The sequence below is a fragment of the Alternaria novae-zelandiae genome, assembly GCF_023758075.1.
Source record: "Alternaria novae-zelandiae strain BMP 2774 chromosome Unknown scaffold_7, whole genome shotgun sequence".
NCBI lineage: Eukaryota > Fungi > Ascomycota > Dothideomycetes > Pleosporales > Pleosporaceae > Alternaria > Alternaria novae-zelandiae.
Window position 1 is genome coordinate 182,455 of NW_026056967.1, and position 16,592 is coordinate 199,046.

At 54.7% G+C, this 16,592-nt stretch overlaps 4 protein-coding genes across 4 annotated transcripts; 2 read left to right on the forward strand and 2 right to left on the reverse strand.

Moving 5' to 3' along the window:
• Positions 1-358: 358 nt before the first annotated feature.
• On the reverse strand, positions 359-3,605 carry J4E88_004069 (uncharacterized protein; the record flags this gene model as incomplete). The annotated part of the gene is made up of 3 exons (XM_049397716.1): positions 359-2,226; positions 2,280-2,939; positions 3,002-3,605. 3 exons carry the CDS (start codon positions 3,603-3,605, stop codon positions 359-361), a joined length of 3,132 nt encoding a protein of 1,043 aa, XP_049256161.1.
• A 3,691-nt stretch (positions 3,606-7,296) lies between these two features.
• J4E88_004070 (uncharacterized protein) lies at positions 7,297-7,899 on the reverse strand (the record flags this gene model as incomplete). Its single annotated transcript, XM_049397717.1, has 2 exons — positions 7,297-7,847; positions 7,893-7,899. The coding sequence occupies 2 exons, from the start codon at positions 7,897-7,899 to the stop codon at positions 7,297-7,299; spliced, it is 558 nt and encodes a 185-aa protein (XP_049256162.1).
• Positions 7,900-9,393: 1,494 nt separating this feature from the next.
• On the forward strand, positions 9,394-11,138 carry J4E88_004071 (uncharacterized protein; the record flags this gene model as incomplete). Its single annotated transcript, XM_049397718.1, has 3 exons — positions 9,394-9,613; positions 9,664-10,353; positions 10,402-11,138. 3 exons carry the CDS (start codon positions 9,394-9,396, stop codon positions 11,136-11,138), a joined length of 1,647 nt encoding a protein of 548 aa, XP_049256163.1.
• Positions 11,139-13,218: 2,080 nt separating this feature from the next.
• Positions 13,219-16,582, forward strand: J4E88_004072 (uncharacterized protein; the record flags this gene model as incomplete). The annotated part of the gene is made up of 2 exons (XM_049397719.1): positions 13,219-14,559; positions 14,609-16,582. The coding sequence occupies 2 exons, from the start codon at positions 13,219-13,221 to the stop codon at positions 16,580-16,582; spliced, it is 3,315 nt and encodes a 1,104-aa protein (XP_049256164.1).
• Positions 16,583-16,592: the final 10 nt, after the last annotated feature.

Here is a 16,592-nt window from a genome sequence, read left to right on the forward strand (position 1 = left end):
CGGAGAGTTGTTGCTGAAAGAAGTGTTCGGAACGAACTTTCTTCGTGTGTGAGAGAGTGCCATGATGATGCGTGGTACGTAAAGACTCCTTTGGGCTTTGGTCGTATCCTTGGAGGTGCAAGTTCCCGTTATGACGTCATTTGTTCACGACTCCGCTCGTCGCAAAACCTGAAAGACGATGAGCACAGCGCACTCCGAGGACGCATCAATTTGTCAAACATGGAGGTCAGGGGTTGGCTTTGAAACGCAGTAGATTCATGTCTAGGGGTAGCTCGCTAATCGAGCGTTAGGGTCGCTTCACCATTCTATGGTTGACGATACCAAAGTTTATGATACATCCTCTATGAAACTCTATTGCTTACTCCCAGCTCAGGGTCCAGCTACCTTGCCAAGCTCCTCCACTGGTCAAATCATTCAGACCGGTGAGCTTCAGGACGCTGCTGGTAGAGTTGTACTCTACATTACTTGCATCGATCGTCTCGCCGTTCAGCTTGACCTGTCCACAAGATGAAGCTCCCATGATAGTGACGTTGGCAAGCGCGTTGGTGTCCTTGAATTCGCCCTGAACTTCAGCCTTTAGTTTTCCATCCATAGCAGCGAACGTAATATCCAGGCTCGACTCTGGCTCAAGAGACTCGCCATCGTCAATGTACAGGTTACCAGAAGCGGTACCATCAGTTGATAGAGCAACAATGAGACCCCATGGGTTCTTCCGGGACTCAGTAGTGGTATAGCCAGGCTCTTGAGTTGGCAGTACTGCGCCACCGCGGACGTATACGGGGATGTGGCCCAGAGGAGCCGAGATGGTAGTGTTCACACCAGCTTCAGCCTGGACACGCTCGCCAGAGTACCAGTCGAACCAGCTCTCGCCGTCAACGATACCAGGGAAAACACCATTGACGGTGTCAACCTGAGGCTCAAGAACGGGAGTGACGAGGATGTTGGGTCCCAACATGAACTGGGTGTCGACGCCTGCGAGCTGTGGCTCGTTGGGGAACTCCCATGCGAGCGCACGCATCACGGTAGAACCAGTAGTGTGGGCGTCGTTGAAGAGAGTGTACATGTACGGCAGCAGAGAGTATCGAATGTGCATGGCGGTCCTAGATGCAGAAGCTACGGCATCCCAGACGTAGGGCTCCTGTGGAATGGCAGAGAGCACGTTGTGGTTGCGGTAGAATGGGAAGAAAGCAGAGAGTTGCATCCAGCGGGCGCAAAGCTCCATGTCGGTGTTTCCGTTAAACCCACATGTGTCGACACCAAACATGGGAATACCGAAGAGCGAGAAGGATAGAGCCTGAGGAATGGAGAAGAACATGTAAGCCCACTTGGACGCGTTGTCACCACCCCAGTGACCAGCCCACTTGCCGCTACCAGCGAATGTGGAGCGTCCGATAATGAAGGGTCGCTTGCCAGGGAAGACCTCGAGAAGACCCTGGTAGGTGGCATTGATGATCTGGTGGCCAAAGAGATTGTGGACATCATACTCCTCAACACCGTTCTCGTGCGTCGCGTTAGGGCTGACAGCGTGAACAGCAAGATCAGCTCCACCCTGAACATGGTTGATGACGTATGGAGGGTAGTTGACGTTGCGCGAACCAGGCGTGGGCTCTGATCGGTAGTAGCTGGCAGTTGTAGAAACTTCTGCCGTAGGCTCTGCTGATAATGCGGCCTGGCTCGAGGCACCAGCTGAGGCTGAAGCGGCCTCGGTTGCGTTGGTGATGTTGAAGCCTTCGGGGAAGTCGTAGACAATGTTGCCGACCTCACCGGGGAGAGAGAATGGCGGGTGAACAGGGTTCAGGGTGACGTTTCCAGTACCGCAGGAGCCGACACAAAATGAAGAGACTTCAGTCATGTCAACCCAGAAGCCGCTGAACGGCACTTCCTTGTACCACTCAACCATCTCCTTAACCCACCAGGCTACACCGTTGGAAGATAGCCAGTCGGGGAACACAGTGTACCCAGGCCATACAGCGCCAATGTATTGGCTGCCATCGGGGTTCTTCAGGAAGACACCAGACTCGTTTCCGCGAGTGTAAGTGTCGTATGCGTCACTCGCGTTCTGCGGGTTCGGGATGTAGATTGCCGCATCCACAATAGGGACAAAGTGCTGGTTGTTTCCGTGCAGCCAGCCAAAGAAGTCCTTGACACCAGAGGGCGAGAAAGTCACGGGATCAAGAGTGAAGTCTCGGTATTGATCCATGTAATCAATGTCGAGCCAAATGGTTTCTAGTCATAGTCAGCAAATATGCTCAAGCGACATAATGCAAGGATAAGCTTACCCATAGGAATGTTGAAAGCCCTCATAGTCTCAACAACCTCTCTGAGCTCTGTCCAGTTGCGGTAACCCCATCGGCACTGGTGGAAACCGAAGGTCCAGTACTGCTGCATGGCAGGCAGTCCAATCGCCGACTTTTGGTACTCCTTGGTCACCTCAGGCTGAGAAGGTCCGTCGTAGAAGAATAGGTCGATCGCGCCTCCCAGTGTTCTCCACGAGAGATGGTCAGGCTTCATGACAACGTCCATACCGTGTGTGTTTCGGTAGTAAACACCATGGGAGAGAGACTCGTACTTGGATCCAGTTGGCTTGCTGTCGTAGCCAAAGTTGCTCTGCTGCATCTCGGACTGTTTAAGAGGGGTCCTGCTACCATTGCCACCCTTTTCGAAGTAGCGGGTTTCGAGGTAGAATGGGTGGCTACCATAAAGATTGCGGTCGATTGGGTCACCAACATCAGCAGCGTAGATGGTCGCGGTGAAGTTGTTGTTCAGGCGGAGGCCGTGGATGCGTTCTCCCAGACCGTAAAGGTTGTAGTCTTCAGGTAGGCTGTTCACAAACTCGACAAATTGGTTCTCATAAATGAGGTGCGAGCCCTGAGTAGTGAAAATGACATCTCCAGTAGACCGACGGCCCACATTGAACCAGAAAGATGGCTCGTTGCCCCCTTGGAATCGCGTTAGCCGAGAATCCTCACGATTTAACAACATCCTCGTTGAGGTGACTTACAATCGAACATGAGGTCTGTGCCCTCCGATGAGTCCTCGGCTTGCGGCCTTGGGATAAGATCCTCGGGAACAATCCATTGGGACTGGTTGCTAGCATCAAGATGTTTGGGGACAATGCTAACGGCCAGTCGCCCCTTGGCCTGGTATTCGACCTTCAGGTCTAGCTCCTCGATATCGGTACCATAAGCATTGCAAGGTGCCCCAGCCAGTGTCAAGGTGGCGCTCAGGCCACGGTCGTTTTGTTCAAGACTGGACGCCTTGTAGCCTGGGCAGACATCCTGTGCATCGACGGCTTGAGGATCGTAGATGTTGGGGATCTGCTCAACGCCTTGGTCCACTGAGGGAGGAAGAGTAAAGACAGGGCGGAATGAGGTAGGGGTGCCAGCCAGGGTCGTGCTCCAACCGCCGTCAGACGAGCTGATAGGTGTCTGGCCAGCTGTAAGCGACAGGAAAGAAGAGAGCAGCGTTGAAGCTTGAAGATAGCTTGAGCGCGACATGATCGATGTGCTGAACCAGTCGAGTGCTGCCTGAAGATCCTTTGGAGTCCATGGCGACCTGGTTCCTTTATAGCTTTCCGCACTGCTGTCCACTGCATTAGGCGCCATATTGGTTTGCTGCGTGAATCTGCGATTCCCCGCAGTGAAGGAACCTGCAATGACGCTGAGCAACAGGAACTGGACTCGAGGAGGCTGGGCGCCTGCATGCGCCATGCATAAGCGAGCTCCGTGCGGGGGATGATCATGGGGGAGCGCGCCGACATTGAGCGAATGGGAACGTGCGGAGACATGCAGTGCCGTCGATGTGTGGGGATCGTGAAGAAGACGGACTTCTAGATTCTAAGCTTCGTGGCTTGAAGCTTGTGATAGCTCATAATGCCTGGCAGAAGCGACTCACCCGTGGGTACTTCCAATGTAGGAGGTACCCCAGCATGCGGTACAGCGCGACAATCCTAAAGGAAAAGAACGGATCCCTAAAGGAAAAGAAGCGAATCATCGTCAAGTTTGGAGGGTTGGCAGTTGGTGTCGAGGTGATGTCTTTATTCATAGTTTCAGTGTTTGGCACGGAAGTCATCGTGCCTGCTTCGACGCGAACCGAATCAGTAGGTGCGACCCGACGGAGGAAAATTGCTAAGCATCTCCGAACGCCTTCATGGCGCTCTTGCTTCCTCGGTTCACGTGAACATCCCAGTCCTCTTCCGAAGCTGACAAGAGCACAGATTGTGGACGCGCCACGGAATGTATCTCGGTAGTGCCACTAAATCGTACATGCACGGCACGATATGGCGGGTTCAACGTTCTGTGCCTAGGTAGGCCACATGTCATGACAGTGGGGTCGCATGCAGATCTCCCCACAGGCACGGTTGCTGGTCACAAAGGAAGAAAGCTTATACACACAGCGATACTGTTATAAAATTGATGTTTTGTTGTATTTCATTGATACTGTATGTTTTACATTACGTTAGGGTATTAAAGTACAAGAATGTGAGACGTCGTTGTGACATTGCATCCGCTCTGCAGCATGATCCGTAGTATTTGCACCTTGCTCGCATTGCATCATGGAGCTGCATGCAGTTCATGGCCTCGCGTGCCCTAGCGTTTTCCCGCGTGCTTCCTTCCCGTGCGTCGGAGTACAGGGCTGTCGCGCACGCCCTCGTTGGTCCAAAGTCGGGACACAGAAGTGGAGCAGCGGATGTATTACACTGCGCGCAATGCGATCCTTCCTGAGGGTCTCGGCCCGTGGAGAATGAAGAATGTTGGTGCAGGCAGTACACGGCCCGCATGGGTAAGACTACAAAGCTCAGCGCGCCCCCAACATCATAGTTGGAATGATGGTAGGGCAGTTGGCTCCCGTAGCTCACGTCAAGGGCGAGTAGCTTGTAGGCCTGCTGTCCTCGCTAGGTCGATGGAAAGTCTTGTATTCGGCGTATTCGTCACCTTCTTCAGCAAGATACAATCCATCGTCCGGGAGCCAGCTTCGCGAATCGTGCGTAGCTCGGGTTGCCGTGGTCATTGTAGAAGCCCGCGCGGAGGCTCGACGTGGGGCTGTTGGTGGTATAGGAGACTGCTGTCGCGGAGGGGTATAAACAGTTGGTGATAAACGAAAGTTCGGGTTCGTAGGACTGGGTAGTACCGTTGAACTTGGATGTAAAAGCAACCCTGATGCAGCAGGAGGTGCACCAGGTGAAAGTGGTTCTGGAATAAGACTCGAGTGTAGCATGGCGGACTGCGCCTTCTTTGGAGAAAGAGAAAGTGGTTTAGGGAATGTCGATTCTGTTGGTGTTCGCGCAGGGTTGCGCGAAGGAACGGTGGGTGTGTTCGGCTCGCCATTTGGTTGATCGCCTATGATATCCTGGTACCAGTCGTAGGAACGAAAGCTGAAGCTTGGGCTTGGAGGTGGCAAGTCGGGTAATGGAAGTTGAGGGGGCTTGCTCTCCAGTTTAGAAAGAGTCTCTCTAACGGGGGAGGGTGGTTCGGAATCACCTCCGTTCGAACTGCCGTCGGCTATCGAGACACTGTCGGCAGAGTGTCTTTTGTTCGGTAATTGGCTAAGTTCGTATTCCGAGTTTCGCTTTTCCGCGGTAGGCGTGGCATGCGAGATGGATATCGATGGAGGAGCGGCTGTAGGCGGGATGTATTCCTCAAACTTGTATCGCGGCGCACGATCCCGGGTGGGAGTACCACTGCGAGGAGTATCATTACCCCGAAGCGAACTGACGGCATTGATCAACTCATCATCGAGTATCATGCTCTTGTTGATATTGACATTGACCGCATACGACTTCGCTTTCGTTGGCGGTGGAGGAAGGGGATGTTCCATGAGCGGATGAGGTGTTGGACGAGGTGGCAGTGCCTTTTCTGTCGAGCTTCGTGCGTGCTTCTCCATAGATCCTGATCTCTTGTTGTCCGGTTTCTCCTTCTTCTCATTGAATGCAAGAGCCCTGGCAAATAGCCCAGGGTCCATGGTCTGTTGTTGACTGAAGGCTGCGTTCTGGGGACTGTTTGGTAGTGATGCTACCAAGGTCCTCTGATCTGTGGCATTCGAGGCAGACCTTTGGCGAGTGTGTGAAGGCGCCTCGATCGTATGGGTGCGTGGCCGTCTTGCTCGAACCCTCCAGAACCAGTAACCAGCTGCAATCATCAACACCACCATTCCCACAACTCCTACACCGATGCCAATGGCCGACCCTGGAGTTAGTCGCGAAGTTGGCTCTGCGCCCGACCCGCCAAGCGGTGCAGCACCGCCCATGGTAACACATCTTGCGCTCGAGCATGCTTTGCCGCTTGCGCAGTCGCTATCTGTAGAGCATGTCTCGGTGGGTCCCTTGGAAGTGTCCACGAGGCTTGGCTGATTGAGTGAGTTGGTTACGCTGGGAACGGGAGCATTCGTTCCAAGTTGGATGAAGGAGAAGTCCGATGCCAAGTTGGTAGGTAGTGCGGTTGGTGACGACGAGGCAATGCGTAATGATGTAGAAGTTGCGCTCGGTTTCCGTTGTTTGGTAGAAGTACCAGTCGCTCTTTGTGACGAAGTGGATGTAGCCGGCGCTCTTCGCGATGAGGTAGATGTAGTACTTTGTGGTCGTCGGCGGGTAGTAATGAGTGTGGTAGACATTATTATTAAAGATTGTGTTGAAGCTGGTTGTACTGATAAGGAGTGAGTGAACGACGCCGCGCCGATGCCTCAGCCACTTCGTCAGGATGCGCAGGCTTCTTTATGTGATACACCAAGTTCTCCGAAAAGAAAGCATATAGAACGAATGTAGTGTGTATGAAGGATAGTAGTAGGTGCTCACAAAGTCACGAAGATCCGCGATCGACAGAGTCCTTGCGACACAACATCGCCATGCAGGGCGGCACGGGTTAGACCATATCTTGTAGGGTCCGGCAGAAGAGCGTGGAGCTAAAGTTTATTGACGATGCACGCACGGTGCGGGCGATCCACGTTCGGTTGGAGGTTTGACGATCCTTAGTGCGCAACCCAACGTCGCACCCGTCAAACCTTGTCCCCAAACATTGCTTTTGCCGCGACAGTTGACAGTGTGTGTGTGAGCAATAAAGGTATATCACGACGGCGGAAAATACCGTCGTGCTAATCGAGAGAAACTGACCCCCCAGCTTCTGTTGTGCCCAGTATTGAGTACGTTGCGATAACTGCTGTTAGTTCCCCTGTCTACTACCAACATAGCCGGATTCGGCAGCCGTAAAAGCACCGTAGGGGCCCGAGTCAGGATGTTCACGGGTGCGCATCCAAATGTGGTACCAACTCGTTTCAGGGGCACGGAAATGGTACCTGCATATACTATTTTCTGCCTGCAAGCCATCCCACTACGTCTTTCGCGCTGCTGTCGGGAGGGAAAACAGGGTACCAGACTTTGACGATGACTGCGTCTTCGATCGCGAGGGCGCATCTTTTGATCAGTGTCTTATCTTGCCATTTGAAAGTGGGTAGTTTCAGGGCATTGGCAAAGTGTAGGTTCTCGTCCGAAAGCAGTTCGTAGGGTAAATGCAGCCGGTCCTTGGCCTCTTTTTGGTAGGCAGTGTCCTGAGTCGACAATCCAAATACACGCTGTGCGCCGAGGTCGCGTAGTTTGGCCATCTCGTCGCGGAAGCTGCACGCCTGAGGTGTGCAGCCTCGTGCTCCTGGTATGGAGTTCCAATCTTCAGTGATTGTTTCACCAGGTGCACCGGTACGCGGATAGCAGAAGACGATTGTCAGGCCCGGATAAATTGAGACATCAAGCCAGTCTCCTGACGTTGCAGACAAGGATACGGAAGGTATCTGTGTCCCGCTCAAGTGCGAACACGCGCCGTCATCCTGAGGGACAGGTAGGTCCGAAGGGAAGGATGTGTCTGTGCTCGTCAGCACTCGGTCTTGTGAGTATCTGTGCCACTAACGAGCCATGTTAACCGCCGGCCGTCGGTACCGAAGTGTCGTCAAGTTACTCTTGCCTGGCTCATGCGCTACTTACAACGTGCGCTTCGGTCGCCGTCAAGTTGGTGCGTAGGGGACTGTCTATGAGTTGGTAGAGGGTTGACCCTGATGCCCTGAATCGACCTTGCACGAGCGGGGTTCGCAATGACTTTTCAACAAAATCGCGACGATCCAAGGTCCAAAACCAGATCGCTGTGAGAAATCGTGATACGATGGAGTCAGCCTGGGGGTTTTGCTTTGCTGTCTGATGTGGGTGTATGGTGGTGGTGTTGTCGGCAATGGCAGACGGTGACTGGTGGTGAGAAGGGTCGGTGGCGGGGCGAAGGCTTGAAAAGCATTGAACAAAGGTTCAGGTCTACTGCAAGATATTGCTTTGCTGTCAGAACTACTGGTTGGTACTGAACTAACAGACCGCGGGGTAAGAGGCCAATGTCACCGGATTGGAGCGTCCCGCGTATGTTTGCTTTGGGATCTGCCAAACTAGAGCATGTGCTTAGTTGATGTTTGGTAGGTGGCGGTTACGCGAAGGGTAGCCGCGTCCCGCGTCCCGATTCCCTTATTCTGGCATCACGAGATTCTATAGCAGAGGTTTATAGTTGCGACTGCACATGTGAGGGCGAAAGTTTCCATGCAGAGGTGAACGAAGACAATTGTTCGGTCCCTGGATCAAAGCCATCAGCAAGTCTGGCTTGGTGGGTATCGTAGCCATGCTACGTAATCTCAATTGCTTCTTGCATGTCATTTCGCTTATATGATTCAAGATTTGTCTATTTCTCGGCATTTGTCTTGGACGCATGTATTCTTATCACATCATGTCTCCCATAGAGTACTGTAATGAAGCTTAAGTTTCCCAGTCGTGCAATCGTTACCAGGTCAACAGTTTCCAGCAGCAGGAGAGTCACACTCACACCCCAAGATATGGGCATCGTGAGGACTCTATAGGCCTCGAAGCGCTGTAGTTATATCGCATCAAAGATATAGATGTTCGCATGCGTAGGGAACTTTGACCGTGGACAGGTTGAAAACACCACCCAATGCACGCAAGATTTTAACACCTACTTCCTACGGAGAGAATGATAGAGATAGCAGAACCCGACAAGACTCTTGGATATCACTTAATAACCCATGTAGACTGCAGCGCGTTTGTTCAGTTTGTTTGTTGTGTGCATAGCAAGGTGACACCACATTGCAGTGATGCCGACCAAAGTGGGGTCGCGATCGGCGCTACAGCTTCTGGAGCTCCTCCACGTCCAATCGTGACATCATTAAATCTAAGTAATGCGCCTGTCATCATTGGCCAACTGGCAGCTGTCGCGCTCATAGACAGCCCTTCACTCTTCACCTCTCCTTACAACATTAATGCAGTCACTACGTATTCTACGACCCTTACGAACCTCACTCAAACTCCAATTCAGCCCCACCAGTCGTCTACAAAGAGCTCCGTTTACATCAACAACCGCAGCCATGGCTCAAGAATTCAAGCTCAAGGATGTTACTTCCTTACAAATGAAGAATGGAGACAAGAAGGAGGTCGAAGTTGAGGGTGTTGAGGGAGGAAAGGTGCTCCTGTTGAAGATCCAGGACCAGGTACATGCTACCAGTGCCAACTGCACACATTACGGCGCGCCTTTGGTGAAGGGCGTATTGACACCAGAGGGTCGTTTGACATGCCCGTGGCACGGAGGTAATACCCATACGCTACCTGTGTCGTATGCTCAAGACTGACATTCATAGCCTGCTTCAAGGTCTCGACCGGAGATGTTGAAGACGCACCTGCGCTCGACCCCATTGCGAAGTACGAAGTAGTCGAGAAGGACGGCGCTGTATACGTTAAAACCACCGAAGACGCATTGAAGGCCAACCGCAAATTCTTGAACATCAAGTGCTCATCAGTGAGCGAGGACAAGGTCCTAGTCATTGGTGGTGGCTCGGGTACTCTTGGTGCCATCGAGGGTCTAAGAGGCGGCGGATACAATGGCAAGATCACCGTGATCTCCAAGGAAGGCTACCAGCCCATTGACCGAACCAAGTTGTCCAAGGCGCTGCTGGCTGATATCTCCAAGGCGGCCTGGAGGTCAAAAGAGTTCTACAAGGACGCTTCGATTGACATTATCGAAGACGAGGCGAAGAGCGTAGACTTCTCTGGCAAGAAGGTGTCCACAAAGTCTGGAAAGGAGTACGAATACACAAAGCTGGTGTTGGCGACTGGTGGCACACCAAGGTGGCTGCCACTTGACGGTCTCAAGGGCGACCTGGGCAACGTCTTCCTTCTCCGCACTCTGCCTGATGCACAGAACATCCTCAAGGCTGTTGGGGACAACGGTAAGAAGGTCGTGGTCGTTGGCAGCTCGTTCATCGGTATGGAGGTCGGCAACTGCCTCGCTAGCATGAAGAACGATGTGACCATCATTGGTATGGAAGAGGGTAAGTAATCCGTCTGCTCTCGTTGATGGTATTCTAACGCTATCGCAGAACCAATGGAGCGTGTAATGGGAAAGAAGGTTGGTGGCATCTTCCGCGGTCTGCTCGAGAAGAACGGCGTCAAGTTCAAGATGGGCGCCAGTGTTGAGAAGGCCACTCCTTCCAAGAGCGATTCATCCAAGGTCGGTGCTGTGCATCTCAAAGACGGAACCACACTGGAGGCAGACCTCGTCATCGAAGGTGTCGGTGTCGCGCCCGCGACCGAATACCTCAAGGACAACTCAAGTGTTACGCTGGAGAAGGACGGATCATTGAAGACAGACGAGTCCTTTGCCGTCAGTGGCCTGAAGGATGTGTATGCCATCGGTGACATCGCAACATACCCTTACCACGGACCAGGAGGCAACGGCACACCAGTTCGCATCGAGCACTGGAACGTCGCACAAAACGCCGGTCGCTCTGTAGCCAACACCATCAACAACCCAGGATCCAAAGCAAAGCCCTTCATTCCCGTCTTTTGGTCGGCCTTGGGCTCGCAGCTGCGATACTGCGGTAACACGGTGGGTGGCTACGACGACGTGATCCTTCAGGGCGAGCCGGAGAAGCCGTCGTTCGTCGCGTACTACACCCAGGGCGAGACAGTGGTGGCCGTCGCGAGTATGATGAAGGATCCCTACATGACACAGGCAGCAGAGCTCATGCGTAGGAACAAGATGCCCGGTAAGAGCGAGCTGCAGAAGGGCGTTGACATCCTGGAGGTCGGTCTGCCGAACGAGATTAAGATGTGAAGTGGCATGACTGCAGAAGAATAGCCGTAGTGAACCACCAAATAATGAAATTACGCAGAGGGCATGTCACCAGTTGGTGTAACCTACTTGTGGGTTCTCAATGCAAAGTGTACTAGTTGCAAAGTTCTAGGCCCCTAGTCCACGTGATTCTCACTTACACTCATGGTGTCCCCCGTAACTTCCTACTAACTCCGCAGCTTCCGGATCTACATTCCAACTCATTCTATCATAAACGTGCGCATGACCAAGTATTACAGCGACACGACGAGGGTAGACCCGTCCGACCAGTGCTGTCACAATCTGTTCAATAATGTCCGAAGCAGTAGTTCCTCAACATTGACCCGACATGCAACTCAATCTGAACATTACGTAGGAAACGGCAATCTAGAGCTGACGTTGGAAGATGGTTGAACTCAATGTAAGGTGAGAAGAGACGAATATGCCCGACTCGAACAGCGGATCCATGCTCGCGGGGTACGACCGTTGCAGTATGGAGATATGCTCCGCAAGATGTGCCGCAGGGCGGTGGAAAGGAAATGAAGCGTGCAGCAGACATTTTTCCAAAGTGACGTCAAGCCGGACGGCAGAGGCTCGTGTCGCACAGCGCGAGGGCATCTGGAGATGGCGCAAGAGTCGAGTAACGGTGGGAGCGGGAAGGTGGGTCCGCTGGTTGCACGGCAAGGGCGATCGAGGCGCCAAACATCTAATTTCCAATGTTCCGAAGAGCGGCCTAACGCTCGCCCAAAGGGGAAAATTATACAGAGCAGACGGCGCGACTCGGACTCGAAGGTTATCTTGCCTCGTTCTGCGTGTAGAGAAAATGCTTTGCGCAGACTGAGTTGCAGGCGCAGAGATGAAGGTCTGTCTGTCTATCTGTCTGTCGGCAACTTCTTCTCATTGGATGCGCTGGCGAGGAATGCAAAGACATGCAGGGCAGGCCTCCCTTACGGCGTGGACGGCTGAGACATGGTGACAGCGGTTTGGTCGACCTGTCTTGTTGCGAACCTCCGTCTTTGCTGCTACACGCGTGGATGTCCTTGCTGTGGATTGTCAGATGAAGTTAGGGGGCGTCATCTGGGCTTATTTGTGCTGCCCATCCCGGCAGGGCGCGTCATAACGTTCTGCGACAAAGTTGGGCGTATTGTTGATGTTTATGTGTTGCTTTTGCTCTTGGACGCGACCCGCGGTGAGCACGCGCAGAGCGACCTCGACCGCGACGGTCATACGGATGGGTAGATGACAGGAATGGATCACGCATGTCTCGCAGCAGGCGCGCGGTCAAGCGACATTCAAGGAGCCGGCTCTGTCTATATCGAGGGCCAGCCCAAGATATCGCAGCAGCGCACACGGCGGGCGAGCGCATAACAGGCAATTTGCGGGCGGGTCGGTGCTGTGTGAAACAACGACCCATGGCTGCTACTCCTATTCGAGCGGCGGCGTGCAGACAGGCGCGTCGAGCGCAGACGTCGAGGGCGTGGTGAAGGGCGTTGTTCGGGCGTGCGTGTTAGAGGAGGCGCTGGGAGTGCCTGGCTAGCTGTAGGCGTGAGTAATTATCGCATCTAGCAGACCAGTGCCCGCGTCCTTGCTTTGGCGGGCTGGTTTATGCCGAGCCCATGTCGATGATGTGCATCTGCCTCCTTTCCCAAGCCACAGCCTTTACCGAAATTGCCGTCAAGACCAACCTCAGCCGCGCCTTCTCTTCTCTCCACTCACGTCAATCAACACGTCGAGGTCGAGCAGCTTCTCGCCGCGACCGTTAGATAGCCGACGCGCTGCCACCGGCGCCGACTCGCACGACGGCCGCCCTTTGTGCACCCCCTCTGCACGCTCGCTGCCCACGCTGCACCTGCACGCGCATGTGAAGCTATCTAGTCCGTCGCGTCCCAATTGCTCCCAGGCCAAGGTTCAGACACACCGCACCGCCGCGGCTCCGGTTTGGCCACTCTCCCCGCCAAAGCCCATTCGACAGCTCAACACCGCCAGTTGACGTTCCGCCCACAAATACTGCCAGCGCAGCTTAGGACCGATAACATAGCGCACCACCCCCCAGGCCCTGCACCCAACTCGCCGTCCCCAGATCATGGCCGCAGTGGCATCGCAGCCGCCGCATGGTCAGCAGCAGCAGTACTACCAGCAGCAACCGCCCGCCGCAGCCTCGCCCGGCACCGCTCGCCGCCCGACGTCGCGACGGCCTAGTAATGGCGCGTCGCCCAACACGCCTACCTCCCAGAACTCTCCCCCGATGAACACCGCGCCCACCACCAACGGCAACGGCAGCGGACCCATGGCGCCCCCCAGGACCTCGTCGCACCGCTCGCCCAACACTGCATCTGCATCCTCGTCGTCACAGCCCTCGCGGACACGCGAAGAGTCACGCCGGCGGGAAAAGGACAGCCCTCGCCAGACCACCACATCGACCCGCGCCCAGCCCGGCCACAGTCGCTCTGCCACCGCCATTGGCCAGCCGCCCGTAGGAACCAGCTTGCCCCGTGAAGAGAGCGCCGTCATAAATCGCATCGTCGTCTCCGACACCCAGGACGACATCGCCCGCGCCCAAGCACGCCAAGGAGACGGCCCATCCGTCACGGCTGGCGCAGATCTTACTCCCATCACCGGACTCAGTCTGGTCGGCAGCGAAGGCGTCGATGATGGCGGCCGCGGCGGAAGTGGCAGCGGAAGCGGAGGCGCAGTAGGAGGAAAGAGCAGACAGGACCACTCCAAGTCGGAGAACGCGAAGCGCTCCAAGTTTGGCAACTACATCCTCGGCCAGACGCTTGGCGAGGGAGAGTTCGGCAAGGTCAAGATGGGCTGGAAACGAGACAGTTCGGTCGAGGTCGCCATCAAGCTCATACGGCGAGAGACCCTGGGGAGCAACTCGAACCGCCTCCAGAAGATCTACCGCGAGATCCACATCCTTCGCGGCTTGGACCACCCCAACATCGTGCGCCTGCACGAGATGGTCGAGACCGAGCGCCATATCGGTATCATTCTAGAATATGCTTCTGGCGGAGAATTGTTCGACTACATCTTAAACCATCGCTACTTGAAGGACGGCCCAGCCCGCAAGCTCTTCTCCCAGCTCATATCTGGCGTTGGCTACCTCCACCGCAAGGGTATTGTCCACCGAGACTTGAAGCTCGAGAACCTGCTGCTCGACCGCAACAAGAACATCATCATCACCGATTTCGGATTCGCAAACACGTTCGACCCCAACGACGAGCTCAGCGAAGAGATTGAGTACAGACTCGGAGACAAAGACTACATAAGATCTCTGGGACTGGAAGGAACCGACGCAGCCCGCAGAGGTGATCTCATGCAGACCAGCTGCGGAAGTCCCTGCTACGCGGCGCCTGAGTTGGTTGTCAGCGATTCGCTCTACACTGGTCGCAAGGTCGATGTCTGGAGTTGTGGTGTTATTCTAGTGAGTTTCCCTAATCTTTCATCTCCACGCACTTGCTAACTGGATATAGTACGCCATGCTGGCTGGTTACCTGCCTTTCGATGATGACCCAGCGAACCCCGAGGGTGATAATATCAACTTGCTCTACAAGTACATTGTATCCACACCGCTCACATTTCCCGAATATGTCACCCCACATGCAAGGGATCTGCTGAAGCGCATCCTTGTACCGGACCCACGCAAAAGGGCGGACTTGTTTGAAGTCGCGCGTCACAGCTGGTTGGCCGACTACGCGCACGTTGTTGGCTTCATTACCTCAAGCAACACGAACGCGGCAGAGGCCCAACAGGCGTCCGTCTACTCGAGTAAGCTCCCAGATCCACCTCTCATCAAACGCACAGGTATTGACGTAGTAGCAGAAGACACATTCGAGCCGCAGCCCACACTCGCTAGAAGCGCTTCTGTTCGTGAACCCTCGAAGCCGCACGCCGCGCCCGCAACCGCACACGGCGGTCTCCAGACGAAGCGCGAAGCGATCAACCAGGCACCCTCCGAGAAGCCAAAGACAACCCGCGATACCAAGCGTCGAACCGTGCAAGTCGAATATGTCGCACCATCGTCGCAAACCGCTCGCGGCGAGGCATCCCCTCCAGTCGAGCTAACTCCGAAAGCACGCGGCAAAGAGGCCGAAGTACCGCCCACTGATGGATACCAGTCAACTTCGAGCGCCAAACCACGTTCTTCTGGCACAACCTACAACTCGACCAGAAGGCAGGATCCTCAGCGTTCCGTCTCGGATTACACAGCTTTCGGAAATGCGCCTCCATCTGCTACACGCCCATCCACTGGTGGAGCTCTAGGCACGTCGAGACTACCATCGCGAGGAAACTCCTACGGACAGCCATCTGTCGCGACCGTCGCCCAGACAAACGCAGAGGGACGCTTCTCCCAGCCAAAGGGCAAACAATACTCCATTTCGGCACCTTATGCTCAGCAGCAAGAGCCGTCTGAGGCAGCTGAGCCTCCCAACATCGGTCAGTCGAGCTCGCAGCGAGTGCAGTCTGTACAGGGTCCGCCACATGGCGGAGCTGGTGGCGGCCACCGGAGATCGAACACTGTTTCTTCGACTCTCGGCCGCATGACATCCATGTTCTCTGGTCGTCAGCCTTCTTATACGCAGGATCCCAAGGAGTCATTTACATCCACAGGTTCCTACGGCTACCCTGAAGAGAAGAAACAGAAGAGCTATCCTCCCACTTCCATGGCCGGACCCATGTCCAACGAGGCGGTTTCTTCGACATCTGGCCCCAGAGCAAGCATGGAGTCAAGCCGACGAACTTCTTTCGGCTTCTCTAGGAAGAACACAGGCAACTCGGGCGACAACCCGAAATCCAGCCGCCGCTTCTCACTTCTTCCATCTTCACTCTCGAAGACTTTCTCTTCTCAGCGGGATAGCTTACCAGCGCAATCCTCCCACGAGCGACGTGGCTCCAGTTCTCGTCCTCGCGCTAGCTCGCGTCCCGGTGGACCTTTCGGTCGCGTTACGGACTCAAGGTCTCCTAGTCAGAGCACCCAAGGAAGCAACATGCCAGGTCTCTACGACGGTCAACACGACAGCAACTCCAGAATACGGCAGCCCAACACGAGCGCCCCTGGACCTTCCTCGGCGCCCGCGAACCAAACCCAGTTCAGCGGCTACAACCACTCGGCACCCGAGTTTGACGAAAAGTTCCCCAACCCTCAAGGAGCACACCCATCTGCCCAAGGAAACCGCCCGTACCGCCACCCCACGGACGACTCAGAAGCCGACATGTCGCAGTCACAGCAATTTAGTCAGCGAACTCCATCCAACCCCTACCCTGCAGGCATGGGTGGTGACGACTCCAACCAGCAGCAGAGGAAGACAGCCGTGCTACAGAAGAACCGACGTTTCGTGGATGCGTACGACGAGCAAGGCAGCGGCAACAAGGGAAGTTCGGGTAGCTCTAAGAAGGTTATGGACTTCTTTAGGCGCATGGGCAAGCAGCGAACCAGCAGCCGTTAACGCGCCAGAC